Source organism: Aptenodytes forsteri, unplaced genomic scaffold (assembly GCF_000699145.1).
Source record: "Aptenodytes forsteri isolate BGI_AS27 unplaced genomic scaffold, ASM69914v1 Scaffold53, whole genome shotgun sequence".
NCBI lineage: Eukaryota > Metazoa > Chordata > Aves > Sphenisciformes > Spheniscidae > Aptenodytes > Aptenodytes forsteri.
This window is the reverse complement of record NW_008795909.1, coordinates 6,112,454-6,138,087: the sequence shown is the minus strand read 5'-3', so window position 1 is coordinate 6,138,087 and position 25,634 is coordinate 6,112,454. Positions and strand designations below refer to the sequence as shown.

At 46.8% G+C, this 25,634-nt stretch overlaps 1 protein-coding gene across 1 annotated transcript in view; it reads left to right on the top strand.

Annotated features, from left to right (window-relative positions):
• Window positions 1-3,781: 3,781 nt before the first annotated feature.
• SYNPR (synaptoporin) overlaps window positions 3,782-25,634 on the top strand; it is a 46,920-nt gene continuing 25,067 nt past the window's right edge. The window contains exons 1-2 of the mRNA XM_009284390.1: window positions 3,782-3,881; window positions 19,110-19,234. Of these exons, the coding sequence (XP_009282665.1) occupies window positions 3,858-3,881; window positions 19,110-19,234 (149 nt within the window). The 5' untranslated portion in view covers window positions 3,782-3,857. The remainder of the gene's footprint in view (window positions 3,882-19,109; window positions 19,235-25,634) is intronic.

Below are 25,634 nucleotides of genomic sequence, written 5' to 3'. Positions count from 1 at the left end.
CAAGCGGGATGGAGGCTCTGATATTATTAAATGTGGAGTGGGCACAGATGTAGCAGCATGGTCCAAAGGGCCCTGGGGTGGTGCTGCCTGCTCCTGCCTTAGTCTGGCCAGGGCGAGCGTGGATGCGATGCAGCCTCGGGCAGAGCGGAGGACCGTGATGCTGAAAAAACTCCAGCTCAGGTCCTCCATGGCAGGACCAATAAAACTTCATCTCCACCACGCAGTGTGTGATTTTATAGGCATCCATAAAACTGGATGCGTACATGCAAGCATGAACAGGGCTCCTGGGGTAATATGAGCAAATATGCTAAGAGTAAAGCAACACAGCAATGAGAAGGGTCTAAGTGTAGCCAGCGCTTTTGGGTTCCCACTATATGGGCTTTAGGTACCCTGCTGGGGGCTATGGGAAGAGACGGCAAAGTGTGGTGGGGAGCCAGGAGAACAGCGGCCCCGTCTCATGCTGTCCTTGTGCATATGCCTCCTGTGACTACTGCTGTACCCAGGGAGGAGAAGTCTCTTCCCTGGCTGCAGACCTCGCCGTCACTGGTGTCGCTGCATCCCTTTTAGCTACGTTGGCCGTGAACAGGTGGGGGATTAAATCTCTTCAGGCCCTTGAGTGATGTGGCAAAGCTGGTGGAAATCTGCTGGATGCGTACAGCTTTTCAGTAGTATCTGAAGGAGTTTGGGGCTTAAATCCTATGAAGCTTTTCAGTCTGCTTTAAAACTACCAACTTAAAAATCAGAAGCGGAAAGCTGTGATACAGCACAGAGGGAGACATGGCATAACAGCACTGGCTTTGGCAGCAGCTGTTTTTATGCTTGGTGATGCTGAGTGCCCCATCCAGTATTTCAGATGAATTTTTGCAAAGGAATCTAATAAAGCTAAAGAAAGCACCAGCCTTCAGTGCTGCAGGTTCCGCTGCAGCCCGACATATTTTGCCTTGTCAGCAAACACCGACACATCCGCTTTCAGCAATATTAGACCTGATCCACAGAATTCATGGCGTGTCACTGTTTTGGAAAAAAATGCAGACTTTGATCTCCTTATGCCGTGGAGTCCGTGTTGCAGCATTGTTTGAAGGAGCTGTGCAGCAAGATGGGTCACCTGCTGCATACAGCACATCGTGCTCTGGCTAAAACTGCATCCTGCACCCCTGCATCCCGTGCAGATGCCCAAGTGGGCACATGTTTTGGAGGGCTGAGACACAGCAGCTCCCAGGGGCACCTCTGCAAAACTGTTTTAGTGGATGTTTTTCAAAGTTTTCAGAAGACTTCAGCAAGCTTAAGTAACAGCAGTTGTGTAGCTGTGGGAAGGGAAAATAAAATTATCTCACTGGAAAATGAAAATGAGAGGTGTTTGCATTTCACTTACTGTCACACCTTGCAGCAAGAAGCTGGTCACCATGAGATACAGCAAGTTTCAGTGCCAGCTGGAGAGCTGAATGCAATGAAAAAGGCCATGAGCAATGAGATGTCTCAGCTGGGGAGCTCAGGCAGGCTGAGCATCCTCCTGCCATCCTCCGCCAATGCGTGGGAGCAACCCAGGTGCCCACAGACTGGAGGAGAGCTCTCCCAGGGGTGTGGGAGAGCCAGCATCACCCCTCATGCTCATGCAGTGGGTGGTAAGTTTTGTGTGGTCCTCAGTCACCTTTGCCCATGGCTGGCTTTTGGTTCATGTTCCTCTTTGGGTCTGTGTTATTCCTACAAAACCTCCTCCATGCCTTGGCTGGGCTGCTCTGTCTTTTCCAGAGATGGTAAGGAAGAAGGAGTGAGATGTGTGAGCCCTGTCCTTGGGGAGGAGGGCATGTTGGCCAACACTAACCAGGCGAATGCCAAGACACTACTGCAGCCTGTGTGGTGTGAGCGTGGCTGCAGAGTGCAGTTCCTGCATGGATGAGGCATCAAAGGGCTGCTCATGGTGCAGTGGGAGGCAAATGCTGCCCAGCTCTGCACACCAAAGGTGCTGAGTTTTTTAATCTTTGTGGCTGGGACTCAGGCAGTGTGCAGAGTAGCTGGCAAATGCTTTCACATACATTAAAATGCACTGAGCAGCAGAGCAGTGCTTCAGCCTGGAGAACTCTCTCAGTACCACGATGTCTCCTCGTTACAGCATCAGCCGGCATCAGGCTGTATCTGTTGGAAACGTGGGGCCACATCGTCAGCAGTGACATCTGTCAGCATGGCAATGCAGCTCCTGCTCGTGAGAAAGGGGCCTGGAGGTTCTGCGTTCATAAAGGGCTGTTGGAGTCTCCTCTGTGCCTGGATTGTGCTAGAAGTGCAAGCCCCAAGCAGATAAACTGAATTATCAGATGAATTCAGTCTCCTTGGTTTTGTCTTCAGGATTTTCCCTGTGACTTCCAGCTCTTCTTGCACAATGTAAATCCCAAGCTGCTGGGGAAAAGCAAACGTGCTCCAATTTTGCGGCGTAGAGACTGTTGTCACCCAGCAGGTGTTTCTGTATGCCGGCATGTAACTTCTGTCTCCAAATAAGAGAAAGTTCACCTTGTGTCTCATCCGTTAAGTCACATGTATTTGAAAATATTAGATGCAGTGTGTAGGAAAGAGGGCAAAACAGTGATAAACCCAGGGCTGATAAATAAATAGCATCGAGTGTGATTCACAGTCTCAGTTACACCAAACAGCGCTGGGGCGATGGGCTGGTGATGACGGAGGCTCACGGGGTAAGTGCAGAGCCGGGCGCCTTGTAGAGAGGGATCCGTGGATCCATTTTGTGCTCTTAACGTGCTGAAATCCTGAAGGCAGAGTGGAGACATGGGACTAGCCTGAAAGCCCTCTCGTGAAGGGGTTTGCAGTGACAGGGCATGGGGTTTGTGTCTTTGTGCAGCTGGTGGGGGGGAGCAAATGTGGCATCTTTCCAAAGAAGTGGCATGCATTTGCCACTGATGTGTCCCGTTCGCAAGCAGGTGCCTGTATGTCGGAGGCAATGAGCTTACCTCCTGCTACCTTCTCCTCCTCCTTCTTCCAACACACACGGGGGCACAGCAAAGGTTTTGTTCGGGTGGATTAATGGCACAGAAATTTTCCCTTTTGGCGCAAGGGCACCCATGGGTTTCCTGTAGCTTTTCTCTGATACAGAAAAAGGTGCAAAAGCTCAAGTTCCAGGAAGATGCTTTGGAGGTCTGGTCCTGTGCGAGCACAGGAGGAGCTCAATGGACATTAAAGTATGGGGGACCTGAGAGGTCTTCTCCCCTTTCTGGATGGGTTCCTTGCTGTAGCTGCGGGGCAGATTTCTGAGATGCACTGAAAGGCATCCAAAAATATAAGAGAGGGTGCAAAAAGCCCCAAAACCCAGCAACGAAGGCGTGCTGCTCTGATGACACTCTGTAAGTGCCAGAAGTTTGGAGGCTTTTTAAGCTTAGTACAACTTTAGCCCAGAATTGTGAACTGTTTCTTTCCTATAGAGCACACACAAGGAATAAACCGATGCTGTGTTAGCGATGGGGAGGAAGGGGTTGCATCTCCCAGCCTGCTGTGGTGGTACCTGCACCACAACAAAGCAATGAGCCTCTCACCGAGGGGAAAGTATTCACTCTCTCTACTTAGGCTGAGTGTGGTCATTGTCTAATAACATGAGCATTTTGCCATCCCTCTGCAAATAAGGCTGAGACTGCTGCCTGATTGGTATATCATCTCACTTTCTCTCGGCATTGATTTTCTTGCTCTCCTTATTTGCTTCATAAAAAGCGAGGCAAGGAGCTGGTGCTCGCTCCCTCCCTCCCTCCCTCCCTCCCTCTCTCTCTCTACTGTGAGAAGCTTTTGGGAGCCTTTATTTTTAGTATGAGACAAACCTTGCTTTATTTCAGGAGACACAAGTTGGATTATAAATCCTTTTGTAAATGTGTATGGTGATATTTGCTCCGGTAAGTTACATCCATCTCTATTTATTTGTGTAAATGTACTGTTTGGGGGAGAAGTGAGGTTTTACAGGAATCGTGAAGCCCACAGAATTGTTTTTAGGTTTGGTTTCTTTGTACTCTCATGCTGAGCCCAACTGTTCCATGTTTATTAGGTATGTTGAAATATTTTCAGTTTGTATTTTGCTTTGCAGAGGGGGGTGCCTGCTTTGAAAACTTGTTTTGCACTTCATTTTACAGCAGAAACGTGGAGAGCGAGGATTAAAGGGAGAAGGAATTCTGATTTATCACGTTCCTTCTGGCATTTTAAATCAAAGATGCCTCAAAAATAATGCAGCAATATTTGATATAAAAAAATCAGTAAGAGCTATTTAATATTGATCAAGCTGAAGTGTGAATATCTGACTGCGTATTACCACAGAAAGATCAATCTAAAGTATGGCAGGTTGGCAGCAACATGCTCCTCATCAAAATGTATTAATGAAATAAAGAAAATCTTTAAAGTAATTAAGAAAATAGCTTTTTTTTTTCAGAGTGCAACATCATTAATGTGTTGCTCTGACTTTCTGCTCCCTGCCTCTGCTTTGTACGGCTCAGCAGCCTCATTCCTCAGTGCTCTTGGCTAACTTGGAGACCTCTTTGTTACCTGTAAATAATAGCAAGGTGCAGTTATTTATCTCTCCCTGTCATAGCTCCTGGTGTGCTTTCCAGGCAGTACAAGACAGTGATTGTAATAGTACGGCTGAGGAAAGCAAGGTGTATAACTGTAATACTTTCGGACTACATAATAAATACTTGAATTTGCAGCACTATATTAATTTATTTATTGGCACTTTGATTCTTTCATACTTGAATCATATCCATGGGAGTCGATCGCTTTGGTGTTTCGGAAGTCTTTAAAAACTCCAGCTGTAGCACAAGCTGGAGCTGCTGTGAGAACATGCTTGAGTATATACCTGCTCAGCAAATCAACATATTAGACCCAGAATAATCTGCCTACTCTCATGATACCAGGGTATGCTAATAGATATATGAAGTGTACTTTAATAAGATGTTAGAAGACTGTAACTGGGTTTATTAAACCCACAGGAGAAGGTAAGGATGTTGTGTCTGCCGGTCCAAGCTAAACTCTTCCAGAGAGAAATTTTAGATTGGCAATAACTGCTTAGTCATTTGGACCAGTTTAATTGTTCCCTTTTTTTCAAAACGGAATAGTTGCACTTGCCTGAAGAGCAGCTGGTGGGAATATTTTGTGGCGTGCCCCTCTGCAATGGGCTCATGAGCTCTGCTGGGGTCTGTGCCGTGGCTGCCCAAGCCCTGGCCAGGCAGGAGCCGGTGCTGGTGCGCAGCATCCCACGGGCAGCCAGCCGGGCACAGGGCGTTGTACAGGCAAGCCCATGAGCTCGGTTCTGCTTCCTTCCCGAAAATGTAGTTAATAGGCACTCAGTTGAGTGGCTTTTTGGTATTTGCATGATTGCTGTTTCATAAGGACCATATATATTTATACCAGCTGCGTAACTTGAATGTATGTGCTCGGCACAGTGTTAGAGAACATGGTACATAACAATAGTTGTCTTTTTCACAGTCGTTTAACTCCTCAGGTGTGGAGGGCATGGCTGTCTGAGCAGTGCACATCTCACACACTTTCTAGGTATAATCCTGCTTGCCTGAGGACAGCATTAAGCATTTCTAACTTTGCTGAGCCTTGGTGTCTGGCTCAGTGCAGTGTTGTCCAGGTGAGCAGAAGGACGATGGTTAAAGAGCACATTTGGGTGACCCTGGAGGGGAAGGGGCTGGGTAGCATGAACTGTGGAGTACAATTCCTGCTTCCTACCCTGCAAAACTAAAGGCCTGGGGTTTCTGTGCCACATAACTCATCATTGCAGGGGTGCCAGACTGCCCTGAAAGCTGGGCATGCTGCGGTTATTAAGAAGCTGGTTCAGCTCATCTTAATAACTTTGAAGCGGGAAAAGTGGCCAGGGATGGTTGGTTTGACTGCGGGGGGGGCAGAGGGGGGGGAGGGATCTCACCCCTGTCCCCGAAGGCAGGTTGCCAGTGGCCAAGGGAATGTAAGGCACAAAGTGAATAATGTGGTTAAGTAAGTCCATCGCTGCAAGACTTTGCCTTGGCAGACGAGCCTGTGGCTGAGCAGAAATGATCCCTTCAGCCCTACATGCCATCTCTACAGGATACGGCTGAGACAGATTTGGGGGGGACAGGAGAGCTTGCCCTGCTCCTCATGTTGTACATACAAAAGTCTTCAGTGTTTATGGTTTTCCATGAAACCCCAAAAGGGTTTCCTTTTGCCCATCCTAGCATTGCAACGTGTGGTGCATCTTCATCTCCAGCTACTTGGTGGTAGCAGGTCTGGGGGCAGCTTCTCCCCAGTCCAGTACCCCCAACCACCACTCGCCTCTCGGACCTTGGAGCAGCCTCCGTCACCTCCCCGGGAGCGTGACGTCCTCTCTGCAGGATGACCTCAGGCTGATGTGCAAACCAGGGCTTGGTGCAGCTGCAGGGACAGGTTCACAGCACGGTGCTTCACAAGCTCCAGGGCTGAAAACGTGAGGTTTGTGCCAGTGGGACGGAGGAGTCACTGCCCATTTCTAGCAGGTGCATCAGGGTTTGAAAGGAGTTTGAAGCATTATTTTAGGGGTGCCTGGATCCTGGGGAGCTTCTTTTCCTTTGAGACCTGTCTCCTTGGCTGCTCCTCTAGCAGCTCAAACAGTTCCTAGAGAAATTCCTTAAACTCTTAAAAAATTGATTTCTTAAATATCTGGCTCCTCCTGAATGCCAGAGACTCTTTTTTTAGCCAAGTCCTTGGAAGACTTAATGAGTACTTTCCTCACCTCTGTTAATCCCGCTCAGATCAATAAGCGCTCTACAGGGGAAAAGGTATTCGTGTTGATATTGGGTAGCAGCATTGCCTGTCACTGCTGGTGATGGCAGGTGGTGTTTTATTCTTCATGTCACTCTTGATTAGGAGTTCCTGTACAATTATATGACCATCTTTTTCAGGGAATATTTCCCTGTACATAGGATGGTGGATGGCAACTTGACCTAGAGTTTGGTCTTTCCCAATTTTGCCTTTGGGCTCTCTTTCCCTCAGCAAGCTGAGCACAAGTCGTTTCAAATAGTATCGTGGTACACCCTCATAAATACAACGCGTTTGTGTGTGGTGGGCTGGGGGCTCAGCCCAGCTAGTCTGAGCAGAACTGGGGTCCTCGGGTCCCTGCCTGAGCTCTGCCTGTGCGGGTACCACCGCAGGATGCAGGCGTGCGGGAGGGCGTGGGGAGAGCTGTGCGCTGGGGACAGGCAAGAGCCACGTCCCCATTCAGTGCATCCCTGCTCCTTCATCTAGAGCCGTCGTGGGCAGCCTGATGTAAGATGAAGAGATGAAGCTGCTGACTGCTAGCACAGCACACGCGTGTCCATACGCGGGACGCAGCGTTGCTAGACAGCCCATGCAGGCCCGAAGGAGAGATTTAGCTCCTCACCAGGGCGTGCGGTGAGATAGTGCCAGCCCTGAGGAAATTGGAAGGGGCCCATCGGTGTGACTGGGCTGCAGCTGAGGTTGGGGCTGGGGACAGACACTCCTGCCCAGGCTCGCAGGGTCAGCGGGAGCAGAACTGTGGAGCGCTTGCTCAGTTTTTATTTAATTCAGTGTCCAGTGCAGATGGAGGGTCTGACTCTGCCTATCCTTAGTTTGCAAATGTGATTGTTGCCCTTCACCCGAAGGGCTGCTCAGAGCCCTTGAACCTGCAGTGAAACTCCTTGGTAAGTGAGCTCTGGGGCCAGAGACGTGACGATACTGTGAAACTCCTCAGCCTTCCGCTCCTGTCATGTACAACCTCTTATTTTGGAAAAAAAAAAAAAAAAAAAGGAAAGAAAGGAAAATTAGAAAGATGTGTTGAGCCCTTCTGTAGAGACAGGGGAAGAGACAGGTGATCAGCATGGGGTGCCGTATCTGCAGTGCTGCGCCTTTTCTCTCCTCTCCAAACTGCCGGGTGCCAGGGCCGTCTGTCTGTCCGTCGGTGCCGTGCGCAGGCTGTCTGGGTGGAAGGGCTGTGCGCCACCTGAATGGCTGCGCAGCGGCTCATCTGTCACTAAACTTCCCGGGCACCATGGCAAAGCAAATATGCTGCAGCAGGCTGGAAAGCTGTAAACATATGGGCACTAACAACAGATTAAGTGAGTGATTTAGTCTAAGGAGCTTGGTAGATTACCATAAAATGTATCTTAATTAGAAAAGCAATCAAACTTGCACAGAGTCAATGAGGATGAAATGTCCCTGTTGGCAGCAGTGAGCGCTCTGTCCCCCATGCCAGGGGATGGGGATGGTGATGGATGTATCTCATGCCCACTTTGGGGGTTTGCTGTGGTTTGCCCAATCCAGCTGTAGGTGGAGGGTGCCCTCATGCTGAATTATTTGTTCTTTGACCCATGAGACCATCTTGTGAGCTGCTCAGAATGCAACCGATGGTGAACTCGGGCTCCTTTAACAGCATTAACAAATCAGAAACTGCTGAAGGTGAAAGAACAGAGCATTTGCACATTTTCCTTAAAACTGTGTGCAATAACCCAAAGATGTATTTGAGTGTTTGCCATGTATAGCACAGCTAGTCCCAGATAAAGGGTTGGAGCTTCTAAGTGCTGCCATAACACAAATAATTAATAAGTCTATCTCCCTTGCTGTGTCCTCATCTTTTTAGTGAGCGTGGCCATAATTAGCTTTCACCTGATTCTGAATTTATAGCATGTTCAATTGCTTTTTTCATTCTGCTTGTGTTTTCTTTGCTTCCTTATTTTATTGGCCTGGTTTTATTCCACAGGCCTGAATCTACAGATAAAAAAAGCTAGATAATCATCTCCAGCAGTGCAGATATAAAGACTGCAACAGCCAAAAACATATTGATGCATTATTGGTGTACAAGTGCCTCCTTTTTTCCGGGGTCTGGGAGGATTTGAAGTACATTGGGAAGTGGCACAGAAGATGTACAGCAGCTGCTAGCAGTTGGGAGAAAGAAAAGGACGTCTGGTTATTTCAGAATTAAGTATTTTGAACCACGAAGGAAATGGGGAACATTCAGGCAAAGTTTTCGCCAAGGTTTTTTTGTTATCTTTTTGTGTGTTTAGAAGCAGGTATGGCTGCAGATTTTAGGGAATGTGAACGAAAGGGCGTAAAAAGAAGAGATAAGCAAGAGGTGTGGAGGAGCACAGTAAGGGGGAGGATGTAGAGGAAACAGGACAACTTAAGCTGTCCATATGAAGTGTGTCAAGAGCTAGTGAGATAAGGAATATTTTTTTATTTCAATTTAAGGACACTGTTATTAGCATTTCCTAAAAATGTTCATGTTTAGGTGTTGCTTTTTACGATTAAGTGTGGGGAAGGAGAGCAATGCCACCTCTGGGGCAGAGTATAAGAGGACTGGCAGAAAAGGAGAGGAAAGGGAGGTTTTAATTTTAAAAATGTTTCTTGCTCAAAATGTTCCCTGTGAATTCCCAGAGCTCAGCAAGGCAAACATTCATTTATAGCCCATCGTTTTAATTATTAGAAAAGAAATTATTTTTACCATGTGGGCTGATAGTTAGCCAGGAGCGAATTCTTCTTCCAGCCTTTTGCACAGAGGTGGGTGCCAAGATTGGAGCCAGCTCCAGTGGAATTTTCCATCCAAAACTGGTTTGAGATAAGCCTATGGATCCCACGTTTGGGTCCCACCTGCACGGGACGCTGGGCAGAGCTCCAGTACGGAGGGCTCAAGCCATCCTCCATTGTAAAAGGTGCCATGGCAAGGCTGGCTCTGGAGCAAGAAGCAATCCAACCATCTGTGATAGTTGGATTAACGAAGGACACCCCTAATGGGCCTCAGTGGCCAGGGCTGGGAGGTCCCTGCAGGGCTTTGCAGACATACTGCCTGGAAGATCAGCCGTGCTTTTCCAAAAGCAGAGCCTTGGTTCCCAGTGGTCCTGCTTGTACAGGTGTTGTGCGGCTGAAAAAAAGGTAAAAAATGGCCAGACATCATCTGAAAGAGTGCTACTGGGTGCGTAAGAAGGATTGGAGGCCCCATTGCTTAGCAATTTGAAAGCACTCTCAAATCCTCAGGGGAAAAAGCCGTTGCACCAGATTGTTAATCCCAAGGGTTTTCGGGATTCCTTCCCAAACTAAGTAATTTTCACCCATTTCCTTAAATCTGCTTGAGAAAGGAAACAGAGCCGAATGCAGGCATGCATGCGTGTGGGGCGGGCGGGGGGAGAGGCAGCAGATGACACCAAATAGCTACACAGCAGCACAGGGAGCTGCGAGGAAGCTACTAATGGCCTCTGATGAGCACAGATGTGATAATAATGAGGTTGATGCCCTTTCATTCACCCAGAAACATTTTAGCGAACGTATAATCCCTGCTAGTCAATGGGCAATCATTAGGTCATAAATAATACAGCGTGACTGAAGGACAGGAGCCTTTCCTGTAATAATCATTTTCAGTCGGTGCTGACCCGGGGAGGGTTTTTTTGCAGCCCCCATGCTGTGCCGCGCTACGGGGATAGAGCTGTCAGAGCATTTTCTGGTCAAAGGAGCGCTCCACCTCTTGCTTCTGCTGTGTGCATCCGTCATCGGAGCAGGAAAACGCTCCACCGGAGCCCGGGTCTACCAGGTAGTGCTGGGAAAGAGGAGCTGAAGCTAATGGAAGGAACAAAGACGCAAATTAGATAACGAAGCAATTGCAGCAGTCATCATCTGGTGCTGCCAGGGGCCTCGACCTGCCTGGTGGTGCCTGGTGGTGATGCTGGGAGAGCTGGAGATGGGGCTGGGCTCCCTGGCTGGGAGAGGTGCCTTGTCCCAGCCCCAGCCCGGGGCAGATGGTGTGTGCATCATGTACAACACTGCTTTTGCAAGCTGGGTTTGCAGTCTCCTGCCATCCAATGCTGCATCGGAGGAGGTATGGTGTAGTCTTGGTTGTCGTTGAGCCCCTGAGGCTGTATTGACCATCAGGGCTTTAGCGACATTAAGCTGGGGGGCACTTTCCCTTCTCAGAGTGCTTCCCATGAGTGGATGTCACTCAGCCGTAATGTAAATTCCTGTATTTATTAGAGGGAGTAAACCCTAGTTAGTAATAGCTTGGATCACACTCTGTATGCTCTGTATGCGTTTATGTTAGATCGTGGGCCATTTTAAACCCAGATGCTTTTAAACCCACTAAGTGAGCAAGGAAATGAGCAACCATCCAACCTTTTTTATTTTATAATTAAATGTTTACACTTGTTATGCAATGAAACCCATGTAATCAGCTTGTAAAGCCTGCACAAAATCTGTGTTTTCAAGAGGGAGCAGGAACAGAATGACATTTATGCATGAACCTGAGTGTTTGCTGGGTTGCTGAACCTTACCTGTTAATAAAATAAGAATTAAGATCACCTGTTAGAAAACCTCTCCTTTACCTCACCATGGCTTTCCTTGCTTTTTGCCTGTGGTGGTCACAGGTGATTGATGCCAAAGCAGCTCATGAGACGATGTGGGCACGCAGGGGGATGGCTGGCACAGGCAAGAGGAAGGGGACCCAGGCTGGGGGTGGCCACTCTCCTGGGCTGGCACTTGCGATGTTCTGGGCGCTGTTGCAATGTGGATCCTGGTAGAGACCACCACGGCAGACTTTTTTTGCTAGCAGTCTAAGACTGGAAAAGTTTTCAGGCCCAAAAAGGAGCGCATGTCTCTGCTGAAGTGATATATGTCACAACATGAGTTATTCAGGGATCATATGTACAAATCTAAACAAATCTGTCCAACTTGTGCTCCCACCTCCTTAAAAGAAGAGGGTACAAATGTGGAGTTGTGGAGACTGCAGAGGAAGAGCTGTAGCTTCCAGACTGCTCTACAGCAGAGGGGGAAAAAGGGCTGCAGGCTGTAAATGCAGTGAAACTACCGCTCTGTGATACATCCCAAATGAAGCAGTGTACACCCAGTGATTACCCCAGGTACTCCTAAATCTGTCTGCAGCAAGTATCGGTGTATTTTGTTTCGTGGAAGACTCGTTGCCAATCTGTCAATGTCCACGTGCAGAAAGCAATTTATACAATAAATAAAAAAAACCCCTCAGGTCCTTGTAAATGTCTTCAATTATCTCAAGCCTTTGACAAATTGTTAGAGGGGCTGGAAGAGCTTAGCATCTCTGCCCCACTTGTGTAAGTAGCTTTGTCCACTGACAACTTTTCATTTCACTGAGTCTAAGAAGAGATGCTCTAAATATGTCTTTATTTTCTGCTTGTTAACTCTTCCATGCATGCTGCCAATCTTAGCATTAGCTTTCAACTTTATGGCTGACCCATTAAATACTGGATGAAACACATCTCAGCAGTTTGCGTTACATTTTGAACTGAATAAATAGGAAAGGCATTACACAGATTCTGTCTGGCCATCTGGAGGAACAATGTTCTTTACCTAAACGAATGGCTATCTAATCCTCTCATATACAGTTGGGTTTTATTCTATTAAAATATAATGAGAAAAGACTACTGTATCATCATGTGGTGGAGCTAAATGGGATTTTTAGAATAATCAATGAAAGTTGAATAAAAAAAATAAAGGTTTTCTTCAAAGAAAAAGAGAGAAAATTGTCTCCTTGGGATTGAAGTATTGTAGAACCAAATTATTATAATATAATCTTTACTCACTAAAAATACCCCAATTTCATTTCCATAAATCTTTCCATTAAGAATCAAATTAAGTTGGGTTTTTTTTTTCATTTTAAAAATGCGAAGCATTAAATGAAATGCTGTGCTTTAAACAGAGGATGCTGCAGGGTTCCTGCCCGCTGCAGGGTCAGGTCTTTCCGTCCAGCCAGTGGTGTTGAGGGCTGCTCTCTGCGGGGTGCCCTAAAATCCAAACCAGAGGTTTGCTGCTGCAAACGCCCTGGCGAAGACCCCAGCCAAGTGGGGAGGACTTGGAATGGGTTGGTCTCCTCCAGGCAGGTCCCGCCAGCCTCAGGGGCTGGAGGACACGGTGTTTTCTGGCAATAGCCGTCCTCACCGCACAGCATGCCTAAGAAAGGGCCTCATTCACTTAGCTCAATGTAAAGCCATACCAAATTGTTGATGCAAAGATTTTCCTCCAACACAACTGTAGCTGCATTTCCATTCCCCTTTCAGAAGACATTGGAAACATTAAGTCTGATAGCCAAGTGAAAGCTATGAGGTGCTTTGCGTGAGATCTGGACAGGTTGTATGTCCCCATCTCCAACATGGTGACACCAAAAGCCCTTTCCCAGCTGCCACCACAGCCTGGAGGTGCCCGTGGTCTGCAAGTGCCTCCTGGTGTGGGACAGTCGCTTGAGTGGTCCTTCAGCGGCGTGCTAGAACTGAGGCACCACTGGGGTCGATGTTTGGGCAGATGTACAACGTTCCCCAGATGGGGCATGTGTGGTTCTTCAAGCCCCAAACTCCGAGATGTTCCCTCATCCCTGGGCTTTCCCCTCCATGCAGACCAGGTCTGGGCAGGCACGGGATCGTTCTTTGCAATGCTGCTGTTTATTCGTAAGGGGGCACACTAAATCCCAGCAATTAGTGAACAACTGCTTTAGGGTTTATTTCTCAGCAGGAGCAGAATATATTTCAGCTTTCTCCCTGTATAGCTGTCGGAGGAAAATGACTCCTGCTAGTCATCGCCTACCCCCCCCCCAGCACTGCGTCAGTTGTGATGCTATCCACCTCCAATTCATCAACCAGTCAAGTTGATATAATTAGGAATCCCAAAGTCAATAATCTGATCATCTCCAGTGCACAAAGGCTTGTATGTAGGAGAAGTGATTCCAGGAAGTCTGCAGCTCAGATCTGTGCAGGAAAAATGCCAGATTTTAAAAAAGAAACAGACAGAGACCTGGAGGAGAGAGTGCTTCCTAATCCTTCACTGGTGACATATTTTGGGCCATCAGCTCTGCAGTAAATGTTTTCCCGTACAGTCATTTAGTGCCTTCGAACCTTCCCTTTACGGTCTTAATAATGATGTTCAATTACTGGTTCTGCTCTATAAATAAATAATCTCAGTTTAACGAGACACTCTGCTGGGTTAGTGATGCTGGCTGCGGGGGGACGTCTCCAGGGCCCTTGGAGCGGCACGCTCCCTCCCCACTCTCACGTACGCCATTGGCCATGGTGAGCGGCAGAAAGTGTAAAGCAATATAACATTTGGCAAACCTTTTGCAGTCTCTTTATTATGGAGATCTGGAGAAAGGGAAGTCTTACATCCAGAAATGATGCCAGAAAAACAGGTCTTTGTAAAACACTTTCAACGTGTAAAATGACTAATAAAAGAGTAGGTGTTTCAAATATTTCCGGTTGCTCTTTAAAAGTGTCAGGAGTTCCCCTAGGCTTTCCAATGTTAGGGCAGAGTGGGGGGCCAGGGATGACCTCTCCAGGAAAGCATCCAGCACGTTTGTTATCATTTTCCTCCCTCAGCACCAAGTGAAAGCGCTGAGGACCAACCTACGTAGTGAGCTGCGTGTCCCTCGCAGCCTGTCTTCGGCCACCATAGCTCCAAGCGAGCCCGACACGGTTTCTTTTTAAGATCTCACCATCCTGGAGGAGTGGCCAAGGAGCCCTCAGGCAGAGCGGGCATCTCCCCTTTGCACCAGGGGGGATTTGGGGTGCATCCCCAGGCCAGCTCCATCTCGTCTGCCAGCGAGCTGCCAAAGGCTGCTGCACAAGGCAGATGTGCTCCCGGGAAAAGCGAGTGACTTATATAAAAGTTTCATCAATTTTAAATGACAGTGTTATCTTCCTAAAAGGATGTTTTAGCTGTAACATGCTCTACATAAGCCTTTTAACTCGCCTTGTCAGGAACCGTTCTGCCTTCTTCTGGTGCACACAGTGAGCCTGTCGCTCAGCAGGCATTGAGGGGAATTGTCGGAAAGCCAAACGCGGAGAAGCAATGGGAAATCATCCCATTTTTCCTTTCCACGGCGGGATGAGTGATGTCCGGGGTCGCGTGCTGAGGCGCTGCCAACTGTCTAATGCACAGCTGAGACTTCAGCTCCCTCAGGGCATTGCATGCCCTGAGCCCCCGGCCACCGAGGACGGCTGGGCTGGGAAACGAGGGGACCAGCCTTGAGTCTGGAGTCTGGATAAATAACAGCTCCTGAATACTGAATTAGAGGATCCATTGTCACTGCATTGAAGCCTGGCATCAGAAGAAGGAGGGCTTCCAGCTGATCCCGTAAATCAGCTGATGAACCTTTGTCTGCCCTGAGCTGGTGTGAGAAGCATGTGCTCTGCTGGAAATTATATTGCTATTTTTTCTCAATGTGCTAAGGAGCCAACTGATCTTTAAAACATGCTAATCTGACTTGACAGTGAACGATGTTTATTATTACACAGTACCATAATAAATATAATTTCTGTTGATTAAGTTAGACTATGGGATTTACCTGACTTCCTTGCAAAAATATACCAATAGCGCAGGCCAAGGCTGCAAGGTCATAGAGGGAATATCACCATCACAGGAGCAGGGGATGGGGTGTTAATCACCATACAGAAAGACATTGCGAGCTTCAGAGATGTGCTGCCTTGTTAGAGATGTGTCTGAAACCATGTGGAAGAAGGGTGATCTTCCAGCCTGGCTGGACTGGACATGGGAGATGTGCATTGCTCTGGTCCGTGCCGGGGAGCACAAATAACGTCCCTTCCTCCCCCTCCCTTCAGTCTATGGCCTCATCGGGTGGGTTGGTAACTGCTTCGAGAGCACACATCAAACGAGCGCGATGCTTGCTCGGGGTGTTACCCACATCGACTGTGGGCCATTGCTCCAGGCAGGGGACAGGCATTTTCCATTTTCCTCAAGGGTCCAGGCAGGAGCAAAGGCACCGACCTCCCCATTGCATCGCTGTTGCAGGAGGGACGGGATGCGCAGGGGACGGCTGGGCTTTGCCCTGCTCCCGTGCCAGCGGGCAGGAGCAGCCCAGCACAGCCAGGGCAGCAGAGATTTGTTGCCTCAAGGGCACCGTGTTTCTCCTGGCTGCTGTTCCTCTGGGGAAGGAGGCAGCCTTGAGAGGCAGCAGCCATGTGATAACCAGAGGTAACTGTGTGCTGGGGAGATTTATCTAATATGAAGGGGAAAAGCGATATGCATGCACACTGCAGATGGGACTAGAGCTGAGTGTGGATTTATAGGCAAAGAGTAAATTGGAACATAGGGAAACGCTTTCCCTTTCTCCATAAACTTTTCAATTTCAGAGAGGCCAGATTCAATAAAATTATCTCACAGATGGAGGTTTTATTGAATCTGGCCCATAAAGCTCCCATTATGAGGTTTACAACTGCCATTTACACAAATCCTGCTATAACAAAATACAGTGGTGTTTACAGCATTCCTGCAACTGCCTCAGAATTACAGCGTGCACAAAAAACGACGAGTAAATCTTGGCTTAATGCACCAGGCGCTCCACTGACAACATAAAACAGCAAAACTTGGGGGAAAAAAAAAAAAGGAAAAACACAGAGGTAGGAGGAGAAGGTTGCTTGGGCGAGAGAATTATGCCTGCTGCTTGGCCAAGATACCCCAGGGAAATACCAGAGATTTACAGCCCTCACCCTGCTCTCCTGCAATGCAAAACATAAATATGCTTCCAAAAGGTGCGGCATGGCCTTGCACACAGCTGTGGGGACTGGCTGGGAGTTATTGGCAGCTGGGCAATCCCAGCCGTGAGCAGCATCTGCCCCAGCCACAGCAGAGAGCCAAGCTCAGGTTGGCTGAGGCCTTGCTGAGGTTCGGTATAAAAATCTCCAGCTGTGCCCTTTTCCCTTTCCCACCTGCCTTGTGGATGCTGCCTGGGTGCTTGTAGCAGAGTGTGTGCTGAGTAAGGATGGAAACTGGTGGGCAGCCCTGGTGGGTTGTGGCTGGAGAAGAAGGAGGCTGAAGGGTTTGCTGAACAAGTGAAAGCATCTGAAAAGCCTCTGGTTAAGAGCTGAATGTGGGGCTAAAGGGTGAGTAAAGGCCAGATCTGAACTGTCTGAGGGACTGAGACTTCAGGTGTCCAAGTCTGCTGTCAAAGATGCTCTCAATAAGGGAGAGGAAAAACTAGGAACTCTGGAGGAGATCCTTTCTGAGAAGGAATAGCCTGAGCTGTGTTTTTGGGCATTGCTCCATGGCCTTGGTGAATAAACATGGTGGCACACACTTATGCTGATTTCCAGTACTTGATTAAAGGAGATGCATTTCAATTGCATGTCTTTCTTCTGCTTGTCCCCATGCTGAGAGCTGTAGCTGAGAGGTGATGGCTCTTCCTTTATGGCAGGTCTGTCTCAAACTGCAGCCCTTCAGTTCCCTCTTTATGTATCACTGCATTAATCTTTGTGCCTCCCTATGTATCTGCAAAACACTTGCATTTGCAACTCCATTAATTAGGCCAGAAAGCAGGTCAGCACTAATCTCTCCTGTTCTCCTTAACATATTGTTTTCTGACATCGCCTCACAAATTAAACTGAGATGATTAATACTGATTTTTCAGTGCTGTGCTACATGTAAGGGCAGAAACTTCTTGTATTTACAGAGGAAGTGTCTCATTTAGGATGAAGGAACACTATTCAAGTTGTAGTAGAAACGTTTATTTCATGGCACATATTTAACAAGTCAATTCACAGTAAAGTTCAGTTTTCCTTTTTTTTCAGCAAGCTCAGCATGAAGAATTGATTAAATCAAAGTTTTTATCAACTTTCCTTATCATTGGGCACCTAAATACCTTTGCAAATCTATCCTCAGTGATATGCCCTGGTCACACTGGAAGTGAGTAGCAGGGCGGGAACTTGCATTATTCTCCTGTTATTCTCTGTGCTCCATCGTGCGCAGCACATCGCCTTGCAGTCAGGGAGGCTCTCCCTACCCCAGTGCTCAGGAGTCGCACCTGTAACCTGGCAGTGTCTGGGGAAAAGGTGCACAGGCAAAGCTGAAGTCCAAGGAGGCTGCTGAAGTGCCTGGCCTTGCTCACGCTGTGAATTGGGAGAACTCAGATTAACAGTGTGTTTTGCAGAGCCTTGCGCAGCAAGGATAGGTCTATTTTTTTCTATTTATTATATTTCCGTATTGCTTTTACTGAATCATTCGGTCCTTTATTTTGCCATTACATTTGCTTGCTGTGTATTTTTTCAGTGTCCAAGTACACATTTTCTTTTCCAGATGCGTGCACTGTTTGTTTCCCCTGTGTCGCTGGCTTTTAGCTTATTTAATTGTGACTGGGATCGGGGGTTTACTTGTCGTATCTGCCCCACTCTAGATCTCAGAGTAACTCTGTTAAAGCTGATGGAGTTACTTTAGCTCTATAGTGCTACAATCAACAAAATCTAGCCTGTCCTTTAATTTAAACTACAACTGCATAAATAAGCTGTTCCCGCTTCTGCTCAGGGTCTTCCAAGGAAGCCTACATCAATGATGTTTTAAGATACTCATTCCTGTTTGCAATTCCTCTGTTTGAACCCTTGATATAAATATAAATGCTGATGTGTCTCTGGCCTGCGCACTCCCTCCTCCACCTTTTTTCTCCTGAAAGATTAAGATGCGATACAGGTTTGCATCAGAACCACCCAAGCTCTTTGTTCCTGTCCGGTTTGCCTGAGCTTATCCTACGTCTTGATTTTTCTTCTGTTTTGCTGAGCATTGGTTTTCTGCACCTCTGTATCCATCTTGAGTTATGGTGGTAATTTAGGAAAAATAATCAAAAAAATCATTGTGTTTTTTCCAAGTCATACATTAAATGGAAGAGGGGCAGCGTGATTCTGTGTTTCGCCATGTAATGGGATGGCAGCCTCATGAACTGTCTTGGTCTACTATTGCTACTCCTGGTTGCTCCTTAGAAATACTTCTGCCAGTGTTTTATTTGGGTTAAGACTGACTCATGCTCAGTCAATATTCATACTTCTCTTGTCCGAGCTTGCCTGTCAGCTGGATGATTTAAATAGCTGCCTGGGTTGTGAATCCCAAATGGGGTTCAAGACAGGCGTGGAGGGCTGAGATGCCTGGCACAGACAAATGGTGATGTTTCTGTCTACGTGTGGCCACAGAGCTTCACGTTTTGTGGTTCTTTGTATCGGCTTGCGGGAAGAGCGCAGGAGTAATGTATGGCAATGCCTTGAGTGCACGGAGTGATGGATAACCTGACCCGAGGGGGCTGGTGCTGCAGCGAGAGCTGCTGCATGGATCTGCTTGTGGTGGTTGCTGAAAAGAAATAAAATAAAAATGTTGTTTGTTTTTGACAGCTTTTTGCAATCTTTGCATTTGCAACATGCGGTGGGTACTCTGGAGGACTGCGCCTCAGTGTGGACTGTGCAAACAAGTCAGAGAGTGACCTCAACATTGACATAGCCTTTGCCTACCCCTTCAGGTAACCCGGTTTGGTTCGTGGCGGTTCGTTTGCAGGGAGGCAGGCATTCGGGGGCTGATGCGAAGCCCATTTTCAGTGGGGTTTCCCATCATTTATAGCAGCTTTTGATTAAGCACCGATCTGGGGCTCCCGAATTCTCCTCACAGTATTGTTCAGGCTCTGGGTGTGCAGGAGGAATGAATTTGGCTAGAGCTGGTGTGGATGGGGCCGCAGGTACTGCTGGGGAATGGGAGCTCAGCAAAGGAGAAGAAAGCAGCTGTGGGCATGCAGAGCCCCGTAAAAGCCAGGACAGCTCAGGGGGTGGAAGACAGCAGGCAAGGAAAAAGAACAAAAACACATTGGCCCAAGAAAAAAATGGAGATAAAGTAGCTAAAGTAGCCATTAACTGTGGTGTACCCATTAACTAAGCTGGAAATGGGGGAGGATTCTCAACCATTGGAGTAGCAAGAAGAAGAGCCACTCCATGGGGAAGCAAAAGACAAAACAGGTTTGAACCATAATTTTGAAATGCTTTTGAAAATTCTCCTAATTGCCTGTCTGCATCTCTCGGTGCCTGAATACTTTAAACCTTGAAACCTAGTGACTTAGGAAAACAGGTTTTCTGTTGTTTAAGTAAGTCTGAAAGCTGTAGTGAGGGGGGTGTGTGTATATATATAAAAAAAAATTCATGCCATTTTTCATGCCCTTTAGGATCCTGCTTCAAAAGAACATCCACAGTTCTGTTTTTAAAGATGTCAAGTCCACTCTAGAAACCTTTCACTTCTGTATAAGTGATTTCTTTAAGGTATTGAGATGATTAAGAAAAGAATGCATAATCCAATCTCAAGCCCAGTACACTATGACTAAAATTACTTTGCTTTCTTGGGAAATCACATGCTGTTTTGCTTATGATTGCTATGCACAGACCAGACGTAATAGCATCTACTTCTTTAACATGTTCTAAAATACAGCTTCTTCCAAAGAGTGGAAACCGAATTTGATTTCTTGAACTGTTGTTCTTCCTTGACACACATTTATTACTCCAAAGAGTCACATTTTCTGGCATTACAAATGTTTACTTTTTGTCTTGAACTTGTCTGCATTTTCTTTAATTTCTGCTTAGTATGCATGAGATAGATCCTGAAAATTGAGTTATGTGAATTGGTAATGTGATTCACTTCCAAATAGGTCATATCTCCAGCATTCATTACAGAATACACCCTACAGTAAAGTACTTTTAATTTGCATGATTATAAAATAGTACTTTATATAAAAAGTTAATAAAATGGAGAGAAGTAGCCAGCAAGTATCTCCTGCTGTTTTACCAGGCATGTCGACCATCGCTTTTAGAACGATGTGGCTGGATCTGCAATTTCCCACAGTCTTGCTTATTAGAAAACTGCAAACATTGTTGGGTAATTGTAGCATTCCAGCGTCTTAGAAAGATGATGCAAAATAGGATTTATTTGCAGAAGAGATCCGACTGAGGATGTAGCTGGCCCTTGAACTGCCTGTGTGGCTCCCAGGTGTGGCTGGGTGTGCTCGGAGCAGGGTGGGACATAGGAGGAGCCTGCACCTGCAGACTGGGTGTATGGCATGTACAGCGGGATGGCTGGCCACATGGTGGAAATATACCTGTCATTTGCAGGTGAGAAAGGAGATGACACTTGTCCAGATGGTGTTTTGGGAGAAGCATGAAGATACTTGATTTTTGTGCAATTTGGAACTCTGCATGCAAACCTGAGGCACGTGCAAAAAGTATCCAAAGATGTACAGACTACATGGGGTAGCAGATGTGCGCCTGGAAAATCTGGCCTGGTGCTACCTGTGGTACTTGGTGTCATTTTACTGTTTCATCTAAATATTCCCATGACTTCCTCATACTCTTTCCACTTTTTTCCACTGCTCCTTCGACAGATTGGAGAGGGGATGCTCTAAAAACAGAAGTGAGCTTAGTTGGGAAGGGTAATATCTCATACTAGAGCAGTTGATACCCTTGGAAAAAGCAGACGCATTTTAAGTTCAGGCTCCCTCATCAGGACTGTGATCCTGAAGCTCATCTGCCTGCATGGGCATGTAGGCTTTGTGTAGGTAGGATGAATTTCCCACCGGTTGTCTTGCATCCAGGTCTGAGTAAGTCCATATTCACGTGGCATTTTCCTTTCGAATGCCTTCAGTGGTCTGATTATTGGCTGACAGCTGGGGGAGGTGTAGGTGGAAGGAGAGATGCTGCCGAGCATCTGACATTGCAGTGCTGTTGTGGCTGTCAGCAATGACACCGAAGCAGTCAAATACCTGAGCGCTGCTTTTTGAGCTGTGCCTTCCAGCATGACTTGAAATGAAGAAAGCCATACAGCTGTGCTAGCAGCTGCTTTCATTGCTGTTGCTGTGAGTTTGAGGTTTTGTTTTCTTCTCCTAGAAGTTGAACTGCTAGACTTTGGCTAGTTAATGAGTAAATGTCAAGAGCTTCAAGCAAGTAAACAAAAAAGGCTCAACAGGACAGCTTGGCAAAGCAACAGGACTTGGATGTTTTGGAAATGAGATTGAAGGAGCCTGAAAATGTTCCCATTAAAGCAAGATCAGAACAGGGAGGGAGTTTTCCAGACTGAAAGGGGGGCATCTCACCTGTGACCACATGCTTCTGGGGCCCATCACCTTAGATAAAGAAAGGGAGGATGTAGGAGGGCAAAACCAGTGCTGATGGGGTCTGGGGATGTGTGATTAAAATATACCGATTGCTGAGCTGACTTCAAACCAGTGATTTATGTAGCCCCAGGCCAGTCCTGAATGTACTGAAGAAGCACTGCACTCCACAGCAGGTAGCTCCAGATGCTCCTGTGTTGTGGTTTAACCTCAGCCAGCAGCTGAGCACCACACAGCCGTAATAATAGAATATACAAAGCAAGTGATGCACAATGCAATTGCTCACCACCTGCTGACTGATGCCCAGCCAGTCCCCGAGCAGCAGCCCCCCCTGGCCAGCTTTCCCCCAGTTTATGTACTGAGCATGACGTCCCATGGTATGGAATGTCCCTTTGGCCAGTTGGGGTCAGCTGTCCTGGCTGTGCCCCCTCCCAGCTTCTTGTGCACCTCCAGCCTTCTCCGTCGGTAGAGCATGGGGAGCTGAAAAGTGCTTCCACTAGTCAAGGACTGCTCAGCAACAACTAAAACATCGGTGTGTTATCAACAATATTCTCATCCTAAATCCAAAACACAGCCCTGTATGAGCTACCAGGAAGAAAATTAACTCTATCCCAGCTGAAACCAGGACATCCTGCAATCCAAGGAGCATCTCCATACCCTCTTACTGAGATTTTTCTCAGCCAACCTACAAGTTGCAAAAGTCTCCAGCAAACAATGTAAATGAATTCAAGAGAAATCATTAGTTCCAGCAGACAGGGAGTTTTGAAGGGTACAGTTAAAAAATCAAGAAAGAATTAATATTAGTTTAAAGTTATGGTAAGATGATAGTTGTGCTTGGCTCCTGCATTATCTTACTGACGTTGTAACTCTGGCAGCAGGAACTTGTGGAGCACCAAAAAAAACCCCCAAAGAAAACCCCTGCACAAGGTGGTTGCTTCTCATTTCTGCCAGAATCACATCCTCTTCCCAGTTTAATTCTCGACCTGGATTCATTTGCCCTTTGAAAAGGGAGAAGTGAGGAAATACAGATAAGTACATGAATCACTAGATAAGACCATCAGAGTAATCTGCTGAAGTGGTGCTTATGCACGGCTGGGAGAAGCGATCCCTTCAGAGAAAAGCCCATGTGGTGGGTCCCTGTGTGGGGCTGTCGTGTGGCAGGAGTGTGAGGAGGCAGAGCCGTTCCCCGTCTGAGGGGTACCCCGTGCCGGGGCTCCTGCTCTGGGCTCGCGCTACTGGGGTGCAGTAACCGCAGAGGAGTCTCTCCAGCATCACTGCTGAGTAATTGAACTCAAACCTGGCTCCACCATCTCTCCTGGAATAGGAGGCAAGGTGGATGCTTTTCCCATCTACAACTACACCGATTCATTTAAGCTTCCTGCAACCCAGATCCATGACCCTGTAGTCACCTTGTAATGTGCAATGAAACCTGTAGTCCAAACCCTAATACCCCCCAGCAGTGTCTCCTGGAGCTCTGCCACGCTCTTCTACATATCCTGCCAGACTCTCCCATGTCCAAGCTGATCTTCATAAGGCCGTTCCAAATAATCACTTGAAGTTTTCTCTCATTTCTTCTACCTGCTTCTAGTTTTATCACAAAGGATTTCTTTACCTCTTCATGCTTTAAAACACAAATCAGCCTTTCTTCTGGATACCTGTGTATGTATTCCAAAAGTTTTACAAGTTCATGTATGGAAAAAACTTCTCTGGTCCCACACTAGCAGTTTTTCTCAGCATTAGGATCTGTGCTTGGTACAGTAGCTATTGCAAATTTGGCACACATTAGGATGTTCATCAACTTGACCCTCACCCCAGTAATGATTTTTTTGAGTGGAGGAAAAAAATCAGCATCTTGGAATTATTTGTTACTCTTGCAGTCCGTCACCCCTTCAGATCAGATTTAACACTCATCCACGTGCCCTGAAGCAATATTTTCTCTGTAGTGAGGGTCCTGGTGAAGGTCCTATTTGTTTGTTTATTATTTTCTTCTGATGCCAGCAACATTTTTATCATGTACTTTGCTATTCATTGGTTTTACTTTGATAGTAAGTGGTTGAATAGTATACCTGCCGTGCATGTATTTGTTGCTCGTATTCATCATTTTAAGGTGCTTTTTAAGCAATCCTCCTAAAAGTAAACTACTTTGATTGCCAGCTCAGTTGTCAGGCTTGACTTACTGAGTCTGTACTGAAGATTTTTGCTGTATAATTATTCATGTCGTAAACTTAATGTTTTTCTTGTAACTGGCAGAGTTGCACTGAAATGTTCAGGCTTCAGCTACTGATTTAAATGAAACTTTGCATAACAGAAACGCTCTCATGATGCTGTGCTGCATAGACAGGCAGCACACTGCCAGGCAGAGATATTATCTGCTAATATCATCACCTGCTGCTTCGTGGTTATCTCACTTCTGCAAATCCCTGTCCTGACCAAGGGAGGAATGCCTTGTTCAGACCCTGGCTGTAGGGTGATGCTGCACAGGGCCCGTGGTAGGGGTGAGCACCAGGAGCGGAGGGGTTGGGCTGCACGGGTCTGCAGCGCAGCGGGAAGGGAGGAGCATTTCAATACAATCCCATAACTGTGCTGTCTGTTAAGTCTTGAGGCAGATCCTGAACTAAAATATCTTTGCCTTTAGCTTTTGGAGGTGCTTTAGCCCAGCCTACATACATAGGGTATCCCCAAGTTAAATGCGGCATGGGAATTCATTTGGAGTATATCTTGCCTTCTCTTGTGGCTTTCATCCTGCAAGCTAGTTGGGAAATATTGGCCCAGAGGATCAAATGATAAATTTTAAACACAGTCTCACCTAAGCCAACGGGTAAGGTAAGTATGTGCATAGGTGTTAGGAGAATTGAGCCATGGTTACTAGTGAGACAGGATGGGATTGCCTGGTGGTGCTAACGTGAGAGCCTGATGAAAGGATATGTCTGTGCATGTCTTTGTATCACAGCAGTGAGCAAAACATATTGTTTTCCATTTTATTTTAAATCACCTATTAGTATCTTTCCAGTGTGCTAGTAAAACTGTCTCTTGAAGTAATCCTTGCTTCTGAAGGAAAAGGAAATTGTATTTTATGGGAGCTTTTCATTCACTCTCTAAGCATCTCATTTGAATAAAGACATTCCCATTGAGCACCCTTTAAAGCGTACGCCTCATCTGCATGTGGTGGGTAGGCTAGTCTTTCATTTGAAATATGACAGCCAGATCTAAATTGCCTACTTAGAAGCTACAGATGATAATTAAGGAGAAAGTAGCTAACCCTTTGTGCTTTGCAACTATCTTTCTTTGGAAAAAACCTCAGTTAATATTAGCACATTTCTGTGCCAGAGTGTACCAGCCTTCTTTTATTATTATCCGTTTGTAGTAAATCTTGCTTCAGAATTCACTGGAAAACATTTTGGCCAACAGATTATAAATGTCCATTACAGCTGGGGGACCAGGAGCTGCTGATAAATAGGAAGTCTTCAAACTAAGTAGTTGCCTGCAATGCCGACTTTCAGGCAACTATGGCAGGCTCTCCTCCCGGCTCTCTTGGACTGTTGTACCAGTTGAGGGTGGGAGATAGGAAGGAATAAAGTCATCTAGTCAGTTAAACTCCCTATTTCGCACATGTTCATCACACAGAAGATGCCCCTTCTGCAAAGGCAAATTGTGGCCTCATAACACTTCTGTGGGTAGACGGAAGCAAAAGCAAGCCAGCAGAAGTTGCTGTGCCAAAATGTAGATGCCCCAGTTCCCAGGCAGATTTGGCAGAGCTCCCGGGAAGGTGAGAGGCGCT